The sequence below is a fragment of the Myodes glareolus genome, chromosome 9 (assembly GCF_982192425.1).
Source record: "Myodes glareolus chromosome 9, mMyoGla1.1, whole genome shotgun sequence".
NCBI classification, from domain to species: domain Eukaryota; kingdom Metazoa; phylum Chordata; class Mammalia; order Rodentia; family Cricetidae; genus Myodes; species Myodes glareolus.
The window spans coordinates 60,263,855-60,285,952 of NC_142034.1; the positions used below are offsets into that span (position 1 = coordinate 60,263,855).

At 43.0% G+C, this 22,098-nt stretch overlaps 1 protein-coding gene across 1 annotated transcript in view; it reads left to right on the plus strand.

The window, feature by feature from the left end:
- Positions 1-22,098, plus strand: part of Cox10 (cytochrome c oxidase assembly factor heme A:farnesyltransferase COX10) — a 110,204-nt gene that overhangs the window by 60,682 nt on the left and 27,424 nt on the right. The window contains exon 5 of the mRNA XM_048448254.3: positions 19,771-19,841. Within this exon, the coding sequence (XP_048304211.3) occupies positions 19,771-19,841 (71 nt within the window). The remainder of the gene's footprint in view (positions 1-19,770; positions 19,842-22,098) is intronic.

The window sequence follows — 22,098 nt, forward strand, 5'->3', positions numbered from 1 at the left end:
TTTATCCTAATTGAAATTAAGGAAATATCTTTTGTTTCAAACTTATCCTTGATTCAGATTTCTCATTAGTTTCAAAATAACCTGGGCCACATGGCATTCGATGTCACACACAGGGCCCTTGGATTTTGTATAGCGTGTTTCCTGTCAGGCGAAGCTGAGTTACTGTTTACAGAATGACCCCTGTGGTCACAGTGCTCTTTCGGTCAGTGCCGTGGATTGTGTATGTTTTTTGCTTTGTTACTAGGGGATTTCTTTTTAGTTTCCTCACTAACCTGTGTGGTGGCGTAGATACTACACTGTCTCTGAGTTCAGCAAGTGTGACTAACTTTGGAATTGTTAAAAATTCATCTAAGTCTTAGAGAATACAGTGATTCAAGCTTTCTCTTGTTACTTCATACATGTGACCCTTGGGAGTGGAGTGTTCCTCAGGACATGCTTATGTGCATTCGAAAGCATCCTTGAAGAAGGAAGAGACAAAGATACAGGTTTCTTCTGTTCTGAAATTTTTAAACTAGCTATCAAGAAATATGGTAAACAACTTATGCTCGAAAGTATTTAGTTCTGGAAGAAAAAAAAAAGGAAAACCTAACGGGGTTCTGAGGAATCTTAATGGCCGTTCGTACTGGAAGATGAAATGCATCCACCCTTGTCAGGGAGTGTGTCCGAGCCCAGAACAAACCTGTAAGCTGCCTAACTTTGTGTATGGGTCACTGATGTCTTTACCTCCAGAAAGGCACAGCAAGCACACAGACTAGACTGGCCTGCTCTCCAGGACTGCCTGCAGTGCAGAACAGCAGTGAGGAGAGCAGCTCCTAGACAGCGTTGTGGCTGAACTCGCGGGATCGGGCAGCTTTGGGAGTGTGGGCTAGATGTGGACAGATTATGTTGCCACAGAATTTTCAATTAAAATGCTTATTTGAGCATATCGTAGGGCCATGTGCAGCTGTAAGAAAACTCAAGCTCCCATGTGCCCTTGGTCCACGTTTTCCCGGGAATGATGTCGTACAGAACCTTAAGATAATACCACCAGCAGGGTGATGACTTGCTGCATTTTGGAAATGTTCTTTACTCTGTCCAAATGGCAATTTTCGTGTTTGTTGTTTTCATTCTGATTATGAAATATCAGTATATAACTGCATGAAAGTCATTTTTTTGTTGATTTTTGTTTGTTTGTTGTTGTTGTTTTGGTTTTGGTTTCGTTTCGTTTGGTTTTGGTTTTGTTTTTTGAGACAAGGTTTCTCTGTATAGCCCTAGCTGTTCTGGAACAAGGTCTCATAGATAAGGCTGGCCTCAAACTCACAGAGATCTGCCTGCCTCTGCCTCCCGAGTGTTGAGATTAAAGGCATGTGCCACCACAGCCTGGCTGAAAAGTCATCTTTAAAATTAATAAGCATTCAGTCAGATTACTGTTGCCATTAGGCATAAATACAAAACAAACTCATACTACAAAGCCATTTGTTTCTAGGTAGGTAAATACTATAATTACACAGTGGGGTGCTTTTTACTGTTTGTTTGCTTCTTTATTCTTTTGGCAGACTTTATTAGAATCTTTTTCTGTATCAATTATGTATATATTTTATAGAATTTATATGTGTGGGTACTTTTGCCCATTAATTTAATTTTTATATTAAATGGAGTTGTGTTGGATAAGAAACTGTGTGCAGTAGTACTTGAGCAAACTGAACACTTATTTAAGACTGGATTAAAGCTCTCCAATTTTGCTATGTATAAGGAATCCCTTGCAGTGCAGCTGCTGGAAAATGCAGGCCCCTGCCTCTGCTCTGAGTTCTTCTGCTTTAGAAGCCTGGGAATACACCCTGCGCCCCACCTGGGTCACTGAGTGCTACAGAAGGACCTGATGCTGTGTCTCCTTGAAGAGGAGCAGGTCACTAGATCCTGAGGCTTGCTGGCCTTGTGTTGTTGAAGAAACAGAATATGGTGTGATTGTACGTGTAGAGAGCATATTCGCTCCCAGACTGTCATTCCGACATGAAAGCGCTGGCTTTCGTAGTCTCTGCTTTAGACCATGGGAATTTTTAGATTTAAACCCAACACCTGTGTACTTCATCTGACATCTTTTTCAAACCCATGGCCAGGAATTCAGGAGATTCAAAGGCCTCTCTCTGTGCAGTGAAGAGCGTGGACTAGACATTCAGAGCTACCAAAAACAATCCTGTCAACCACGCATTTAGTCAGACAAAAGTCTGGTTGTTGAAGCTGATTGGTTGGTTTTGCCTAGCTTTTAAATTTTTCGCTTTAAAGTAATGCCAGAAGGAATTTAAAATAGTTAGAGCTTATAGAAGGAAGCTTATAGAGAAGAAGGAAGCATTGGTCTAGAAGTAAACAAAGAAGTAGCATTAGGAAAATGTACTTTTAAAAGTCTTCTGTTTCCCTTAACTGCACCAGTGTGCTTCAGTTAAGAGCAGAATCCTGTGCGGTAGGACGGCCCAGCTGAGGTGGCTCAGGCTGTTCGCAGACGTTGTGTGGCGAGCATGCGTGTGCAGCACAAAACCCTTGTGTTACGAGTTCAGAAAAGTGTGCAGTGAAGTCCCTTGATAAGCTCTGGGTGAACACTGCCAGAACACACCACATTCATCTTGTGTTTGATTTTGGTTGTTGTCCGTTAGAAGCCTTTTTCTGTTGCCCACATTCTGTTGTGCAGTCCGACACGGTGTCACGATGCACAGTGTGCCTGATGCTCAGAGCAGGCAATGATGAGAGACAGAGGCTGGGAACCATCATGCCTGGGTGAGTGCTGTGGCCTCTGTTGGTTAGGCTGTCTGAGCCTCACTGTCTTCATTTTTAAAGAGAAAATAGCGATACTACCAAACAGCTGAAGTGAGTGAGGGTTGCATGACATAATGCTCCAGAGCTTCTCCTCGAAGCTAACATCCTTGGTGTTAGAGAGCCCTTAGGGGGAAATTATTTCTCCTCCGCAGTGGTGAGCTGCAGGCTACGCCGGTGCGCCTCAGTTTACTTATCTTTTATGTTTATTCCAGCACTTGGTGAACTCAGTTCTCATTGCTTTGATGACGTTATGAGTGTGTAGCCTAAGTTAGCCTGTTAACCCTCTTGAGGTTAGCTCATAATTTGAATCAATTATTTGTTCAAAACAAATTTGCCTCTTGACTCATTGGAAATAATATTTCGTTAATTGTGTGATACATAGCTGAAAATATATCTGATTTGTTTTAAACCGGAAAGTTGATTGTAAGATTTTGGCAGGCATGTTGGTACCCGTGATTATTAGTGACATTTTCCTTTAAGACTTTCAAATAAAATAACCTCAGCACAGGTGAGGAAGATCGCTCAGCAGTTGAAAGTCCTTGTTCCTCTAGAGAACCTGAATTTAGTTCCCAGCACACATGGGCTCACACCTGCCGGTAACTCCAGTTTCAGGGTATCTGATACCCTATTCTGACTGCCTCAGTCACTCGTAAATCCATAAATAAAAATAAAGCATAATCTTTAAAAATTAAAGAAGTAGTCTCACCACATTTTTTGTACAAACAAACAATATTCCTTAGCAATTAAATTAGACTCATAAATGTATAAAACTTGCATCATGGAACTGGTGGACAGTTGGTTCAATAAAGTGCTTGTGTTTAATATGCAGAGCCCGTGTGACAGAAACAGCAGGACACAGTGATGTGTGCTCCCAGCACGCAGAGGTGGAGGCAAGCTCCAGATCAGTGAGAGACCCTCTTTCAAACTGAGGTAGACGGCCCCTGATGGTTGTCCTCTGACTGCTAAGTGCGTGTGCACCCTCACACATGTCCACCCACAGACGTACAAACACGCACACACAATCTCGTGTTGAGTTCTGTGCATCCACAGATGTACAACACGCACGCACTGTCTTGCGTTGAGTTCAAAAACTTGAACATTTCATCCATAAACATCACAGATTTAAGTGAAAAGGCAGAGGGCACATAGAAACCTCTTTTCTCGCAGTGGTTAGCAAATTGTTTTGCTGTCCTATGTAACTTGAACAGATTGGAGTGAGAAAAAATAATGATGATAGGAGCCAAGGTTCCGAAGAGCCCAGCCGAGGAGAGCTGCAGCCAGGGTTAAAGGAACAAAGCTGTAGACAGTGCTTCGCCAACGGCTCTGAAAAGTAAAGAGACTTTGAAACTGAAGCAGCAGCGCCTTCTCCAAGGCAGCTTGAGTTGCCATCTGTGGACAGACCCTCCTCGCACCGACCTTCAAAGGGCTTTGTGAGGAAGCTTTTACATTTCTAGTATGTTTTGGAAAAATCTAGATTTAATGTGGCTTTAAAAATATAATTTTGAACTTTTAAAAAACTTTCCACACCAAACCATTTACAAATCCTTTCTACAAAACACATAGCCACATCTATCTGTGTTATTTATTCTGTTTATGGCTTGTCTCCATTTTATTATAATAAAGGAAAATTTGAAAACCCATAGCCCACAGCTCTGAACCCAGTACTGACTAAATACAGCATTAGTTCGCCATCTCCCCGATTATTGAAGTGTCCCCAGTTGTTTTTAGTCTCCTGATGTTTTAAGTCATTTTCTACACATGTTGCCCATTCCTCGAGGTTTTCTTCGGTTTTTACCTAGACAAAGAGGTGCGACACTGGACACTACTTATCTGGCACGTGCCTACTTCTGCCCTGTGCAGCTTCCTACGGGGGAGTTTCCCTCTGTGTAGTTTCAGAAGTGGAATCGCTAGCAACAAGCTGACCCCATCACCCCTCTCCTCCTCCATCAGTGTGCTTCCCCTTCCTTCCTGACTGATAGATACTCTTATTCCCTAATCTTGCATCATTCTTAAGCACATTGTAGTTTTAGTAGTAATCTATTTGGCCTATTAGGAGCAATAGAAAATTTAGATTGTTAACCACCATGTACTGTGTGTGTTTTGTATTCAGTCAGTAATCTTCAGTGAGTTTAATTCACTCTTACATCGGATTTCTTTGCTGCATAGTTTTCAGTTATTTGACTTGTGATAATGTTCTTATTTCTTGCTTTATTTTTAATTAACAAATAATAGCATGTTTTGTTGTGTAATTGGTTCTTACACACACACACATTGTGAAATGACCAAACCAGTCTAATTAGCATATTCTTACCACAAACGCTTGCCCTTTCTTTGTGACGAGACCATTTCAGTACACTCTTAACTTCTTGAAGTAGCTAACACGTACTAATAATTGCCACCATACTGTGCAATATATCACAGAGTAGCAAATTTCCTTTAAAAATAACTTTGACGAGTGAATTTCACACCATGATGATAAATGACAAAGGAAATAATGCCTTAAATATAGTTACTCATTAGAATCATCATTTTGAAAAATCACATTCGTTTATACTAGGGTCTCTTTAAAGACTGCTAATAATATATTATTTAATTTCTATGCATGAATATTGGGACTTTCTGACTACTTCTAACTTGTAGTGTTAATATATCTGTCTTAGATTACACTTTTATATTAGAATGTTTTAAAGTAATTATTATTAAATGTTAGTTGATATATGTATTTTATATATGCCGACTGCCCCCTGTAGCAATAGGGACTATTTTATTTAGTTCATTCTCCTTATGGAGTAAAAGCCACTAAAGTCTGGTTTAGCATGGTAGTTGTTACAGAATTTAGCATCACAGACAACTATCTAATAAGGCATTTGTTTTCTAATATCACCTTATATTATATGTCATATCTAATTAATCTATTTACCTTTTCAATCCTTCATATTTTGTGACTGTTGCCATGGTTATTGTTAATATTCTTTTCTGGCATGTTTAACTTAGAATTCCATTGTCTCACACCCAGAGAGACGGCTCATCTGGTAAAGGTGCTTGTCACCAAGCCTGGTGACCTGAGTTCCCTCCATGAACACATGGTGGAAAGAGCTTGTCCTGACAGCCACGTGTGCAGTAGGTGTATATGCCCACAATATGGCATATACACCACAAGTGTATATGCCCACATATATACACTTGAAGTAAATAAATAGACGGGAATTTCATTCCTGCACTAAAAAGAAACAGTATATAACATGGAAGATTTTTAAATACAGGATTTCAGGGACTGTGACATGGCTCAGAGAGTAAAGACACCTGCCACCAAGCCTGATGACCCACGTGGTGAAAGGAGAGAACCAACTTACAAAAGTTGTCCTCTGTATGTACCCACAAACACAGAGAAATACATAAATAAAATGTAACTAGAATTTTCTTTTGTTCATTTTATGAGACAGATTCTCACCGTGTAGCCCTGCCTGGCCTGAAACCCAGAGAGACCTGCCTGTCTTTCTCTCCAAGAGCTAAGATTATTTTTTAAAGAAAATATGTATGTGTTTGATTCCATCAGAATGAGCTCGGCAGCCCCCGTGGTGTATGTAAGTCTCTGATGTAGATGTACTTATGCACGTTTCACAGTGTCTTATCTGTCCTGCTTGTGTTAGATAGCATTTGACGTGACCTGGGGACAGCTTCTCATCACTTCTTAGTTTAATACTCTGCTAATATCTAGCTTTCTCTTATTTCAATGTTCCCTCACTATGTGGAAGTAAGGGCATCTCTTAGAAATCCGTCTTTTCTGACTGGGCCTGGCGGTACAGGCCTGTAATCCCAGGTACGTGAAAGGTAAAACACAGAGGATTCTGCTTTCAAGGTCTGCTTGGGCTGCAGGGCAACTTCAAGACCAGCCTGCATAACTTCTGAGACCCTGTCTTAAAATAAAATAAAATAAAAATAAAAAGCAGACTTGGCATACAGCTTTTTGGTAGAGTAGTTATCTAGAAAATACACAATGCTCCAGGTTCAACCTCTAGCTGGGACCAAGGGGCTTCTTCCAGTTAACTGAAACCCACTATTCAAAATTCAAAATATTAATTACTTCCTGGCCTTTTAAGCAAGATCAAGTATAGTTCTGCTTTAATAAGTTTAATGTTGTATACAGCCTCCCTTTGAGGACTGTATTTTCAGACTTTTGGAGCAGAGAGGGAATAGAGACGTGCTCCATCAACTCCATACTCTATCAGTCGTAGAACCTCCAGGAACGGTGCATCCCTTCAGAGGACTAAATTATTTTAATTTCTCAAAGATTAAAATAATAATTTAAAATACATTCATCTACTAATAAAAGTCTTTCCTCTGGCAAAACACTTAGTGAGGATACATTTTACCTTTTATTTGTTTTTGTCACAAAATTTGGTTTCCATTTTACACAGATCCCTAAGAAGGAACATCTATCTATCACTCATATCTTAAGAGATTTAGGGGAGACCTGGTAGTGATGACACATGCCTTTAATCCCAGCACTTGGGAGACAGAGGCCAGCCTGGTCTACAGGGCTAGTTCTACAACAGCCAGGGCAACACAAAGAAACTGTCTCAAAAAAAAAGAAGAAGAAGAAAAGAAAAAGAAAGAAAAGAAAAAAGAATTGTATCAGATAAGTGAAAAGAAATGTGAAACTCTTAATATTGGGATTTGATGACCGAATACAACATACATAAGCTCTCCAGAGGTTCGTGCTAATAAAAACTGCTGTCACAAATACTTCAAAGGCATTTTCATATGTTTGCCTGGGGCATAGATGACTCTTGCTGGAGCATAGATGACTCTTGCAAAAGGACCTGGGTCCAGTTCCAAGTCCCATAGCCATCTGTAACTCCAGTTCCCTAGTTTCTGACGCCCTCTTCTGGCCGCCATGGGCACTTTCACATGCACAGTCAATGCACATAAAAAGTAATAAATCTTAAAAGATGTGTGTCTGTTTTACGGAGTTAAATTGTTGTTTAGCAGAAAATTGGAAATAAATTCCTAATATGCCATTTTGTTAAACTGAGTTAAAACTTCCTTAAAGTTACGGAATCATTGAAAGCCAGTTGTGAAATTTGGTCCTTATCATGGCTTCATCTTTCCTGGCAACACCTAATAATTTGTTTTTATCCACATATCGAAAAAAAAAGCAAGCATTTTCCCCATTTACTTTTAGTACAAGGCTTGGAAATACTTAGTGTTGATTCAAGCTTTCCCTGCACGGGTTGACTGGCCATGCTGCTGTCCACACCTTCTTGGTGAGGTGATAAATATACCCTACGCTTTCTAGGACATCACCCTCATCGGAGGATTCTCTGTGGCTTCTGAGAGAAAAGGCTATGGTGTGCTTAAACTTTGAAGGTTCTGGGCAATTACCCAGCATTCCTACCCATCGTGCATGACAAATAACTTGCCCTATATAGGAATTCCCAGCCTTCCCACATCTTTCAGTAGGAACTGTCCCCGTTCTCAGACATGGGCGGCCCAGCCCAGCACTCACTCATGTGGACTCAGCTTACCAGCCATAGAGAAGGCAGTTTCACTTGGCAATGAGGCAAGGAAACACAGGGCAGGGCAGTTGTTAAAGCCCAGTAGAGGTATTTCCTCAGTGACTGCCCTCTGCCACCTGGACTTTCACAAATAGTCTCATATTTTCTTTCCTCTAATGCTAGCATTATTTTATTTTTATTTATTTCAAGTGACTATTTGTTGCTTTTACTTGCTATTGTAGTTTTCCACTGAGAACCACAAGGAAACACGTTTTATAACACACTCTTGAAACTGCTTATTCCTTAACATATGTTGTAGTTATTTCAAAATACTCTTAGAGGGTTGAGAAGAGACCTTTTGGGGATTGTGGAGGAAATGGATAGCAGAGAAATTTTTTTGAGGTTGAAATGTGCTGTGATTGCTCCGACAGCCTCTCAGAGGCATGAGGAACATAGTAAAATGCTGGTGTCTCCTAATAACCCAGTCATTTCCCTCTACGACTCTGTAACGGTTATGTTTGGGCCAGTTTACAGAAAGCAAATGTGACCTCCTTTTAGGAGGCTGGTGTGTAGCACAGTACTTCCTGATGTAAGAAAGACTTTCATTCCCCCCCTCCAGCTCCTCCCTCCTTCTGCCCCTCCCCTTCCTCCTTCTGCCCCTCCTCTTCTGCTGCCTAGAATAATCTCTCACAGATGATTAGACAACAGGTGCCAGGAGAGCAAGGCAAGCTGGCTTTGTGCCACATGCGCACAGTGGAGATCCAGTGTCGCCCGGGTTTTGGTGTATCGCCGTGTCCTTCCAGCTGAAATACATACTGCAGCTCCTGAGGGATTAAGTGTTTCCTTTGCTTTATAGTACAGAATTTTACAGTGTCTTTGTTTGGGAGTTCTCAAATTGCCTAATGATTTCTCTAGCCTCCCTCCCCACCCACTGTGGCCAGATGTGTCTTACAGCAGCCTTCGAACCTCCGCAGCTTGGCCAATTTCATTGCACAGCTTTCCTTTATTTAATGATGACATTTAATTGTTTTGTATTTTAGGGAGCCAATTCAGAGTGAAAATGTTGTTCTATTGTTTAATCTCATTACCATGCCTAAAATGCCTGTGTAGTGTCACAGTTGCGAGAGCTCTGCTAGAATTTTGTTCGTTATTCAGGTCTTAGGTCTGTATTAAATCACAACTGGAATAGTACTAGTTGACCGTTTTCTAATCTTTTAAAGTTGAGGGGGTTTTTGTTTTGTTTTGTTTTTGTTTTGCAGTCTCTATTGGTGCCACTAACTTTGGCGCATTTATTTACTTTTCAAAGGCCTTTAGACTTCAGTACTTCAAGAACAGACTTTGAGGGAATTACAGCCTTTGGCAGCTGTTTGAATGGAAATTCCTTAGCATTTTCTTAGAGATTTTAGAAGGCCCTTAACTAACCTTGAACTCCCCCATTGACGAAGCATGCTGAGATGGGAACTCAGCTCATTTCTCCTCTCTCAAGAGTTCACCTTGTGCTGAAGTAGATAATGCCTTTGGAAGTGAAGCCAAGAGGGAAGGTTGGGATGGGAAAATTGAGCTCATTTAGAAGGACAGGAGAATAATCCATCGCTGAAAGACACAAGCTAAATATGCTGAAGGGATCACTGATGCACTGAGTTTCCTGGAAGGCAGGAGACGGGAGTGCCAGCTCAAACAGGGTCACCAACCATGGATTAATAGCATTAGAAGAGGTTACACATGGTGGTAGGATAAGAGGAGGAGAAGGGAGCCAGCGCCCGCTAACAAAGAAGGCCCTGGCTAGTGTTGGAGGTGGAGGAAGAAGAAAAGCAGCAGGTGCCTGAGAGTGACTGGGAAGTGATGAAAGCCCTCCTTACAGGCTGGGGCACTGGGCTTGAATGGTGGTGTAATGGTGTTACCCATGAGCAGTGAGGACCCAGTGGACCTTGGCAAGTGCCCTCCTTCGATGATTCCCCCATGGCAGCTTTCCCCAGTAAAGTGCTTCTGCGTGGGCACAGCACAGACTGTGAAATCTAGGGAAACCTAATTGGCCCTAATGTGGGTAAGCAGATCCCCACAGGCAGGGGATCCCCACACGATGTGTGCACTGCTTAGGAAGTACCATGTAAGAGGCAGAGACAAAAGAACCTAGAGATGTGGGTGACTGAGATCTTTGCAAGCCATGTTGGAGTATTCACTTCACTCCCTGGGTGGTGGGGAGGGCAGGGAGGTTTCTGCTGGAAAAGAACATGACCAGCTTTGCTTCTAGAAAGATCACTGGCTGCTGGCTGCAAAACCAAAGGGAACAGGGATCCTGAAAAGAAGTGGAGCTGGGGGAGGGTGGTGGAAGGAAAGTGTCTAGGAGGGTTGAGCCCAAGGGGCAGTCTGGGCATGGAATGGTGACGGTGTACGAGGTCTTTGAGATTAGTTCTGTCTTATGTGACTCGGGGGGAAGAACAGGCTATGATTGCCTATGTTTCCCTTAAGGCTGGTTTTGGATTAGATGAGGTTAGAAATTATTTTATTTGGTTAATCTAGAGAGGGGCTGTCTAGGTGTTAGATCAGCTAGGTAGAAATGTTTAGTTTGAGTTTTAAGACTGTTTGGTCATTCAGTCAGGATAGGTCTAACTCGCTATCTCCCTGATAACCCTGCAAGGCTGGATTTAAAGGTGTGCACCACCACACCTGGCTTGGGTTTATTTTCAGTTACCTTTCTTTTCCCTAAAGAGAAAATACATGGTCTTTATAGACACTGAAAAATAGAAAAGATAAGAGCAATAAATCATCCTCCCTCACTACTCAGAGACAGGTGTTATAAATATTTCCATTTCCTTCCATCTTTTGTCAGAGAGCAGTGTTTACAAATTGAGGTTCCCCCTGGCAGGAACGAAAGGTCACTTTACAGCAGAGGCTCTGAGAGCTAGGCACAGAATGGGCTTTCTTGCTGCTTTTTCTCTAGGACACAGTATTTGCCTTTAATATGGGCTAGGTCACCTTTTGAGTCTTTCTTGTTTGTTTGTTTGTTTGTTTGTTTGTTTGTTTGTTTATGACCTGTTCCGAGAAGACTGCCCAGTGACCATGTGTGTGAAAGATACCTTTAATAAATATCAGATTGCCCACATTTGCTAATTCAAATTCCTCATGGGAAAAAAACCTCAATGGAAATGAGTCTAGTTTGTTTACTGGAGGTAGACCAGTAAGTAGGACATTGGTAACAAGGGAAGAGTAAGGGTTGACTAAGCATCTTAACTGGCTTGTAAGAAGAAATGTTATGTGGGTCCTTCTGGGCAAGGTGCCCCTCCCTGAACTATTTTTTTTTTAAACATCCCTTTTAATCTGGTCCAAGATTGATGGAGATATTATCTCGGACTGTAAAAAGCTGTGAGCTAGATTGGAATGACAAACACACATTGACAGCTTGTGAGAAGATGGATGGAGAAACAAACTCTAAACTCCAACAGACTCCATGGGCTGCTCTTCTGTGGCCCCTTTGGAAGAATGCTGCCCTCACTATGTAGTGTGGAGAGAGAAGAGTTTTACCTTGTTATCTAGTTGGATATTTTCTCTAGCCAGACTAACAGACATCTCCACAATAGAGGTCTATCTTTTTGTGTGTAGGATATAATTAATCATAACCAAATAGTTTATCCTTTGAACCAAGCTGTATTTCTATCTTGTGTCTGTGTGACGTCAACTCACAAGACTCAGGAATACCATAGAATATGTTGTCTGTGAGAAAAGTTAGTTAGTAAGTGTATTTTGTCGCTGAGCATCAGCTGTCAGGGTGAACAGGAATTCTGCGCTGAAGTGAAACGACGGTATAATAGAAAGGCACAGGCATCACTATCGGCTCTAATAGTTATCATTGTGCGACTGCAAGAGGATAAAATGGTGCCTTTACTGCTCTAGGGCTATTGACTTGGCTCCCAAACTGATTACAGTGTAGAAATTACTATAATTTACTAAAACCCATCAGCTGCTTATGGGGAATACCCTTGCTCCTGTAGACAAGGTCTTTTGTAGGTATAATGCACACAGACTATTGTAAATAGCTTTGCCTCTCTGCCTAGCGCCTTTCCATTTCCTTTGGAGGTTTGCTTTTCCTTTGCTATATAGAAACTAGCACTTGTGGTTTGAGTGTGAGCAGTGTGTCACTCCACCAGCACCCTTCCTGTGCTTTGAGGATAGTCCCCAAGGCCTGTTGGTTCTGAATCTTTGTCTTGAAATGAGAAGAGACTCAGCTTCCTATTTGAGATACTGGGATGGGAGGCAGAGAGCAGTGGTGCCTGCTTCCGGCTTTCTGGAACAAGTGTACCTGCAAGAATAGACAAAGCAGGCTGGGGCCAGAAGAGTGATGGCTGACATCTGAAGGTGACTCTGCCATTCCTATGAGCAGCTTGCACAAGATGCAAGAGCCTGCAAGGCCCCTGTCCTCTAGGCTAGCTTGGCTTTTGTTTCCACTGCTGTTCACCCTAGGAGTGAGAGCAGTACAGCTAATCTTGGGGTTGTTGGAGGGCAGGGAGCCCATGGCAGAGTGTGACAAAAAAGCCTGGAAACCTGAGGAAGAAAGTTCAGAATGAAAAACGACCAAATGATTGGTGAATTTCTACTAGGACGGTGGGGCACAGACTGAGAAGAAAAAACTTCTGAGTCTTCTGAGAATTTAACCTAGACAGAAAATAAGTTGTTTCCTGAGGGGCAAATGAGAAATGTTCGAAGTCTCTTTCCTCATGGTCCTGGGACACTGGAGACAAGCACAGGAGGCTTTCAGCTAAGCTAGAGAAGGGAGGGGTGAGGACCGTGCGGATCTCTGCTCACTAGAATCCGCATTGTTCTCTCCTCTCATTTTCCTTCTCCCGCATGTCATTCTGTGACCACTGGCAGTGAGAAAGAAGCTGGTCATATTTCCCTGGGCACTCACCGCCTTGTACTATCCTAGGGAACGAGTCTCTGCTAGTTCAGTTTAGATCAGGTTAGCCCTCAGGACCCATCACTGTGTTGGGAAATGAGAAGTGGTGACTGGTCCTGTGGCCACACAAACCCTGAGCAAAACCTTCTACTAAAAGAGCATCTCGGGCCCAGAGCTGGGCGCTGGGAGACCAGTGCAGCCGTCTGGAGTGCGCTGTCTCCAGGGTGGCGCTCTCAGTGTGCTTTGGACTCTCCTGGGTACAGCTCATTGTCTTTGTCTTTTATTGCATGGTCCATAAATCTGACCCTCCAACTCAGAGGTGTGTGACGAGGAACTGGCCTCTGCTGGATCATCGAGCTCCTCCTCCCTGTGGCTCTTCCTTGGTGGAGCCATACAGTACAGCTGCCGCCTCCCCACATTCACGTTGTGGTCGGTGGAGCAAGGAATCTGGGGGTGACATAGATCATACTCTGTATGCCATACTTCCCAATCCATATATGGGACTCAACCGCAGCACCTTGAAAGCAGTCTCCCTTAGGTGTCAAGGAAACTGTATGTTCTGAGCATTTATATCACATTTGTCTTACTGTATGCAACATCGAATTGACTGCTTCAGAAATAGTTAAAGCCAAGTTAAATGATAACGTGATAGACAAAAAGTTATAAACCCCAGGGAACCATGAGTAGACAGCGGCTGCTGTATGTCAGGTCTACAGTCTGACTGCTAAAGTGTGTACACTTTGATCTGAACATACTCTGCTTTGTGGATGTCTAAACCAGAGCAATGACCAAGACTCTAGAAATGCATGGAAAAGAGAATCAGGCAGCTTGAGCTCTGATCCCTTGGTGTGCAGAAGAGGTGTCGTGTCTTCACTGAAATAAACACTAAGTCTTGGTTAGTGTGGAATTTCTGCCCAAATGTTGCTTGTCCTTAGAAATTGCAGCCTTCATGGAGTCCAAAGCTGCTGCCAGTTTGTGACATCCCAGAGTTCTCTGCTACTTTCTGGACCCAATTGTTATTTCTGGATGGCTGTCTCTTTAGAAATATAGAAACCATTCCATCTTCCCTATCCAGATGAACTGATTCATGAAAATTCCTGCATTATGAGCAAACACATGTATACACCCATGCACAGAGCTCAGGTCCCCAAAATACCACCAGTTTCTATATCATGTTAGAATAATACCTTACATATATCGACATAACATAATTTGTGATTGAAATGCTCATTAGTCCTGTGGAATGAGATTAATATATATATATATATATATATATATATATATATATATATATATTTCAGTTCAAAAAGAGAAAACATCTCAAATGCCTAAAAAATGAATTTAAAAATTTGGGACTGGGTGGGTGATATGAACATTTACAACAGAACCTTTTAACATGAAACTTTGGCTAATTCTACATAGAATGTGGATTCTGGTAGGAGAACATTGTAAATGCTTACAAATTGTCCATCACTTTTTACTAGATATAACAGTCTGTGCATATAAGCATTATTTGCATTGATGGTTCATTGATTGTTCATTGAGTACTCATTTACTGTTTCTCTTTAACATTTAAATCTTATATTCACATCTCAAGAAGTCTGTCACTTGGGTTAATAATGAAAATTCAAAGACTCTTTAAAACCATTTTAATTGCATGCATGAGCATGGGTGTGCAGTACCACCTGTCCACCATGGAACAGTTTGTGAGTCGGGCAAGGGGCTGGAGATTGAAACACAGAGAGACAGACACTGGTCATCCTTGAAACAGGAATGCCCCCTTTATTGTGTTCTAAGGCAGCTTATATAGTGCTCTCCTTGACTAATGGCCATGCCCTAGCTCGCGGGACTTTTCAGCTGCTAGCCCACCAGAAACCACTCCTCTGCAATCAGGAACTCATAAGGGTCTCAAATGCTCAGAACAGCTGCAAGCATAGTAAAACCAAGTTGTTTACTCCGGCAGGGAAGGGAACACAGAAAATTCAGGGTCTGAGGGTCTGCAGGCCCCAACACATGGGTATGTGCAATACCTATAGAGGTCAAAAGCATCGGCCCAGTAGAGCCAACCAGTTTATAGGTGGTTGTGAGCCATCTGATACAGGTGCTAGGACTTGAACTTGGGTCTTCTGCAAGACCGGTACATACACTTAACCACTCACTACATCTCCTCTTCAGTTCCAAGTCAAGACATTTAAATAGAAGCCATGTTGAAAGTAAGGGCAGACACCCATGTCAATGATAATGATCAGAATGTCAGACCCACTATGAGTAACATAAGGAATATAGAGGGATCAGCTCCTCTGCAATCTAAGTGTTGATCAGATTAATGTAGGGCTATTTTGCTTGGATATAGTTATGGATCCATAAGCAAAGCCATGATCAGGAAAGAAGTCTGGAACACAATGACAAGTGAGATCAAACTGAACCATCTGGACTCCTGCAAGCAGCTGCCACTGATGCTCCAAGTGACCTGCAGAAGAGCTGGTACATTTTGCCAGCCAGCAGCACACAAACTTGGCCCAGGATCCTCAGAAGCTGGAAGAACTCAGAAACCGGCTGCAGCCTGAGGAGTTCTGGCAGGAGCTGGAGAAGCTGCAGGCCTGGTACTGCTGGAAGCCGACAGCTTGACCACCAGATCTACAACTAAGTGTGAGCTACAAATAGTACCTGACACCATACCAGCTTTCCAAGAATCAACATGGCTATTGCTTCTAAGTCTCACTCAAGCCCCGTAGTCGTCTCTAACCTACGACTATGCAGGAATAGACTTTGAGTGATGTAGTTCGAGTATAAGCATACTGCCATCAAATGGAGCCATCATAGTTCATCCCTCTGAGCATGACCCTCAGATGCAAATAGACCATAGCAAAATATCATTTATGCTCCTACATTCACCACACAAAGGCACTACTGTCTCCCCCAAAGGGGAGGGGGACATTTGTCTTTGGGTACTACCCATTGTCTTCAAGCCTTTTGTCTTCTTGATACTGCATGACTTATAGTAACTAAGATGTGAGAAGCAAGCCAGGAACCAACATTCGAGAGACTTTGGATTTGGCGGGGCAGGGGAAGAGTGTCCAAGATAGGGTTTCTCTATAGCTTTAGAGCCTGGAGCCTGTCCTGGAACTTGCTCTGTAGACCAGGTTGGCCTCAGACTCAGAGAGCTCTGCCTGCCTCTGCCTCTGCTAAGTGCTGGGATTAAAGGCCTGTGCCACCACCACCCAAGGAGACTTTGGATTTTTAAAGAGATGTTAGATATTTTAAAGAGGCTGAACTCTTAAGATTTTGAGTGAATTTTTAAGACTGTGGGACTTGCTAAATAGCTCAGAATACAATTTTGCATGGTTTGTTTTTGGTTTTTCAAGATAGGGTTTCTCCGTGTAACTTTGGCTGTCTTGGACCAGGCTGGCCTCAAACTCACAGAGATCCTCCTGCCTCTACCTCCCAAGTGCTGGGATTAATCAAGCACATGACCTTTGCTTGATTCTTCATATGTGTGTTTTGGTTGTTTTTTGTCATCTTAACAAAAGCTAGAGTTATCTTCTCAAAGATGAACCTCTGTTGAGAAAATACCCCATCAGATTGGCCTCTAGGCAAGTATGTAGAACATTTTCTTGATTAAGTATTGATGTGAGAGGACCCCGCCCATTGGAGCTGGTGCCCTTCCTGGGCAGTACTCCTGGGTGTTAAAAGAACACTTAGTAAGAGCCAGAGGAGCAAGCCAGAAATCCATGGTTCTCTGTGGTCTGTACTTCCTTTCCTGCCTCCAGGTTGCTGGCTTGAATTCCTGCCTCAGCTTTCCTCAGTGATGGAATATGAACCAAGAGCTGTAAAATGAAATACCCCCCCACTAGCTGTTTTTGCAAGCGGTGTTTGATCTGAGCAATAGAAAGCAAACTGAGACAGAAATTGGTACCAGAAGTAGAGTATTGCTGTAACAGTCCTGACTCTGGTACTTTGGGGGGATGGTGGAAATGTTTGGAGCTTGGGGCTGGAAAGGCCTTTGCTCAGAGTTTAATGAGCTGTTGCAGGAACTCAGAAGATCTGAATACTGATGCGGTATTTCAGGAGGAAGCAAAGTCTATCAAGACTGTTTGTTGAGATTATTGACTATGAATTTGTGGCAGTGAAGCCTTTGCTTTACTAGGATAATAGATGGTGATTACCTGGGCTGAAAAATCAGCTTTGATTATAAGAAACAGGCATCGTTGAGGTAAAATCTGGGGTATTTTCTCAAGAACACAGGCACTGTGACAGAGTAGGACAAGACTGCATCTCATTCTGGCAGCTAAACTTGGTCTGCCAGGTGGTGATTTTTAAAGGCAAGAAGGGGTGGTAGAAAGTAGCTGAGACTTGGCGCTGTAAGAGGCCAGGAGAGGCGGTTGGTAAAGGTGCCGCAGCCTGAGTTACAGTGTAGAATTACAGGGGTCATGGAGAGAAATTGACGCTTGATACCATGTAGCAGGGTCAGAGTCTTAAGGGTGCCTAGGAGAGGTTACTGATGCAGACCTGTGGGAGACCCTGGTATGGTGCAGTCAACAGGAATATGGGAAGACTGCCAAGGGCAGTGGCAGGTATGGATTGGAACTGACCTGAGCCTATGAGCCAGCTTTGTGTGCTTAGGATGGCAGAGCCCCGGGGGTGGGGGTGGGGGGAACTTCTCAGGCCCTTTGAAGCCCAAAACATTATGAGTGAATCCCAGACGCAAGACACTGAGCTGCAGGATTTAATTTACACTGTTGGAGTTTGGTTTTCATTTGATTTGTTTGTAACCATGTCCCGGTTCTTCATCCTTAGAGTACAAAGTATGTAACTTAGTTTTGAATTTATAGGAATACTTGAGAGACTTTAGATTTTAAAGCGATATTAGGTAGGCTGAACTTTGAAAGTGTTTGAAGTTTTTAAAGACTATGACTTTCAAAAGTTGGGATATGTTTTATATTGTAATGTTGTTATTAGTATGAGCTCTTGGATATAAACAAGAAAGAAAAGATATTGGTATGTCAAGGTAACAAGTGGTCACTTGTCCTGGTTGGTTTTTGTTTTTTTGTTTTGTTTTGTCAATTTAGCTCAAACTAGTGCTATCTGGGAAGAGGGGCCTCAGTTGAGAACTGCTCTCATCAGATTGCCTGCAGGCAAGTCTATAAGGCATTTCAATGACTGCTGTGAAGGGCCCAGTGGACTGTAGGTAGTATCCCCCCTGGGCTGGTGATCCTGTGTAGTTTAAGAAAGCAGATTGAGCCAGCCATGGGAAGCAGCATTCATCCGTGGACTCTGCTTCAGTTCTTGCATTCAGGTTCCTGTCTTTGCTTCCTTCCCTCCGTAATGGAGTGGGACCAGAGCGTTGTGAGCTGAAATAACTCCTCCCCCGAATGCTGCTTTTGGTCGTGGTGTCCATCACAGCAGTAGAGAGCACACTAAGACATGTGTGCTTGTCAGAGGTGGCGTCAGGTGGCTCCTGTCAGTGCCCCAGCCCTTCCTACACTGCCCTCAGCAGCAGTGTTTCCCCCAAATCTGTAGAGAGCTCAGAGTGCAGAGCCTAGGATTTGGAGCTACAGTTTGCACACATGTTCATGTGATTCCTATCGCTGAAGTAGACTCGGACCAGACGTTCCTGAAATCTGTTAAACACGTTTTTCTTGAAAAAAAGGAAAAGATTTCATGCTCAAATAAGTTTTGGAAACACTGAGTAAGCAGCATTAATTAGATTTATTCATGTTAGTATTTTCAGAGTCCTTATCGCACTAATATGATTTGACCATTAAGTCATTGTGGGAGCAGCTCCCAGGGTTATTAAGGAACATGGCTGGAGATAGACGAGCTTCTATTGAATTATCGTTTCTTCTACTGATTTGCTTCAAGCATATTTAGTCAAAGATTTTCTGAAATACCTTGATCAGATTTTAGATTATTGTTATACCCCTAAAGTTGACAAGTTGGCTCTGATAACAAATTATAGAACGTATTTATACAGTTTATCAAGGGTTTGGAAAATGAGTCTTAAAAATTTCTTGGGCATTGCCTTTGACAGGTAACAGCAAAAATTGCACTTTTGAGTTGAGTGTGTTGTTGAGTGTGTTGTCTAGGCTGGGATGCTGCAAGCATGGCCCTATTGGAACACATGAAATCCAGCCTGTGCCAGGCAGAGCAAGAGATTCAAAATCACAGTCTCTCCTCAGTTCTTTCCCTGGGCGCTTAATTCCTCCTGATGCAGCAGGCCAGTGCTGATGGCACATGCACAGGTCTACTGTGTGTGAAGGACTCTGCTGCTTTAAACCCGGAACAACGGCTTTAGTGGTTGTGACTGTGTATTTAGCAGTTTTAAAGAGAACAAGAGTACACATTCTTGACAGTACATTTCTTAAAAATTTGTTTTTCTCAGAGAATTTTTCTCTAAGAAATGACAAAATTCATGTTATCTAAATTGAAATGAGAAGTGGATGGGAGATCCTGGGTCTGATCTCCAGCAGCATCACCATCACCAACAAAGAAGGGAAGAGGGCGGAGTTTACTGTGGAAACGCTTGAGTACCAAAGCAGAACTGGTTCAAATGATGTTTAATACCTGCTGTCTTCTTTCTCTTTCTTTTCATAGTTTTTTGAGGTGCCATTTGACTCGAACATGAGTAGAACAAAGAACAGGCCCCTGGTTCGCGGACAGATCAGGTAAATCATGACTCTTCTACATTCTCGGATAGCCATTGACTTGTTCGTCCTGAAGCTTGTTGAACTGTTATGTCCACTCAGCTAAATAATTATAGTCAGTTTTCCCTTAGGTCCCACGCACGACCTATCTCGTCTCGGGTTCTTGGCCTCATTAACAGTGTCAGATATGAGTTTACTCAAACAGTGGGCCTCAAATCTGGTCAAAATGCTGGCTACTCTCATAATATTTGCACCGCTATTGTACCAGTATCAGGCAGGCAGACTGCTGTTGTAGCTCTCCAGGTTCATTGCTGGGTAAGACTGGCGATTGCTTTCCTTCTCCAGCAGCATGTGCAGCCCCTTCCAGCCGTGTGAGCCGCGTCAGTCAGTCCTCCAGTGTGTGTGTGCAGTGTCAGTCAGTCCTCCAGCGTGTGTGTGCAGTGTCAGTCAGTCCTCCAGCGTGTGTGTGCAGTGTCAGTCAGTCCTCCAGCATGTGTGTGCAGTGTCAGTCAGTTCTCCAGCGTGTGTGTAGTGTCAGTCAGTCCTCCAGCATGTGTGCAGTGTCAGTCAGTCCTCCAGTGTGTGTGTGCAGTGTCAGTCAGTCCTCCAGCCGTGTGTGCAGTGTCAGTCAGTAAAGGTGAAGCATCTCATTGAGGACCAGGTAGATTTCTTCTCGTTCTATGCTATAAGTAAATGGTGTCTTTAGCAATGGGGTCTTGCCCTCAGGGGAGGAACTATTGGGACTCCTTTGGCCAAAGACTCAAAAAGGTATAACTCATTAATGGTACTGAGGATTTTACTTGGTAGTATAATATGTCTAGTTGGGACATTGTCCCAATAGACATCTTCCCCAATAGACAGTAAGTCCATTTAAGTTCTATTTATATGTGTATATATGTTAGGAAGCTTCTACAGCAGTAGGTTCCAATATGGCTTCCCAAAGGCCTTTGGAGTTAGTTATCCTACCCTATCTTTCCTTCTCTGCTTTGTCCTCCCATCTTCTTCCCCATGAGTTCCTGCTGATTTCCCATTCTTCATTTTATAATAGGATATTATATTTCCCATTTCATAGAAGATACCCAGAAAATGGCTTGGTTTTGTTATTGTTGTTGTTTGTTTGTTTGTTTGCTTGCTTGCTTGTTTACTGTACTTACCAGACAGGACTGTCATAGACTCTGGGGGCAGTGATGGCCAAGGTAACAATTCTGTGTCTTACAGGATACCTACTTCTTAAGCATCTTATAGAATGTGCCAGACACTGCATAGGGACCAATTCTAGGTGATGTGTAAACACAGAAAGGGGTATCTAACCCAAGCACAGGACCTCCCTCTTGTTTCATCTACGCTGTTTATTCTTCTCTATGAATCGCTGTTCTGGGCCCAGGGCTTTGGAGATCTCTGTCTGGTACCCTGCAGGCGTGACAGGCTGGGTGTTACCATCTCTCCTTTTTTCTTACATTTCATTTGTTTTCTAAACCAGGCAACTGGAGGCAGCCTTGAACTTTCTATTAACCCTGCCTGTTATTTACTATTTCCTGGTCTTCTAGCCTCCTGGACTGTCCTGGAATCTGTGTCCTGTTGTCCATGGCTGTTGCCAAGGACCACCTTCAGCTCAGTGCAGGTTACTCAGCAGCCTGGCTGGCTTCCCTGCCTTTATCATCCTTTTCTCTTGCTTCTACTCAGCTGGCAGATGCATCTTCTTTAAATGATCATACTGCTTCTGACCTAAAACCTTTTTACAAAATGTAATTAGACAAAATATTTTGTTTTGTTTCTTTACTATGTTGCCCAAGGTCTTTTCTCAGTGTACTTCCCTGCAGGCCTCTCAGCCTCATCCTGAGTGCTGTGGTCTCTTGGTTTCATGTACCCTCATTCCCATGCCACACTCTTTCCAGTCTGCCAGGTATGCCAGCTGTGCCCCCGTGACCCGAGGATCTTGTCTCTGGTGCTGCAGGCTTTGCCGTGCTGCTCTCATTGCTTTCCGTGCATGTTGCTGTCACAGCACTGCTTGGTGCTGTCTGCTCCTGACTCCCTACGAGACCACAGTGTGGTAGAGACCATGTGATGTCTAAGACAAAGCATGCATAGCACATGTGGCCGAGTGCTGATGGCAGTTGTCTTCATTGGGTTTTCTGTGGCTGCAATAAAACACCATGACCTAAAACAACGTTGAGAGGAAGGGGTTTATGTTATCTTAATTTGCCTGACACCCTCCGTCACTAGGGCAAGTCAGGGCAGGAACTCAAGGCAAGAACAGGTACAGAGGCCATGGGTGAAT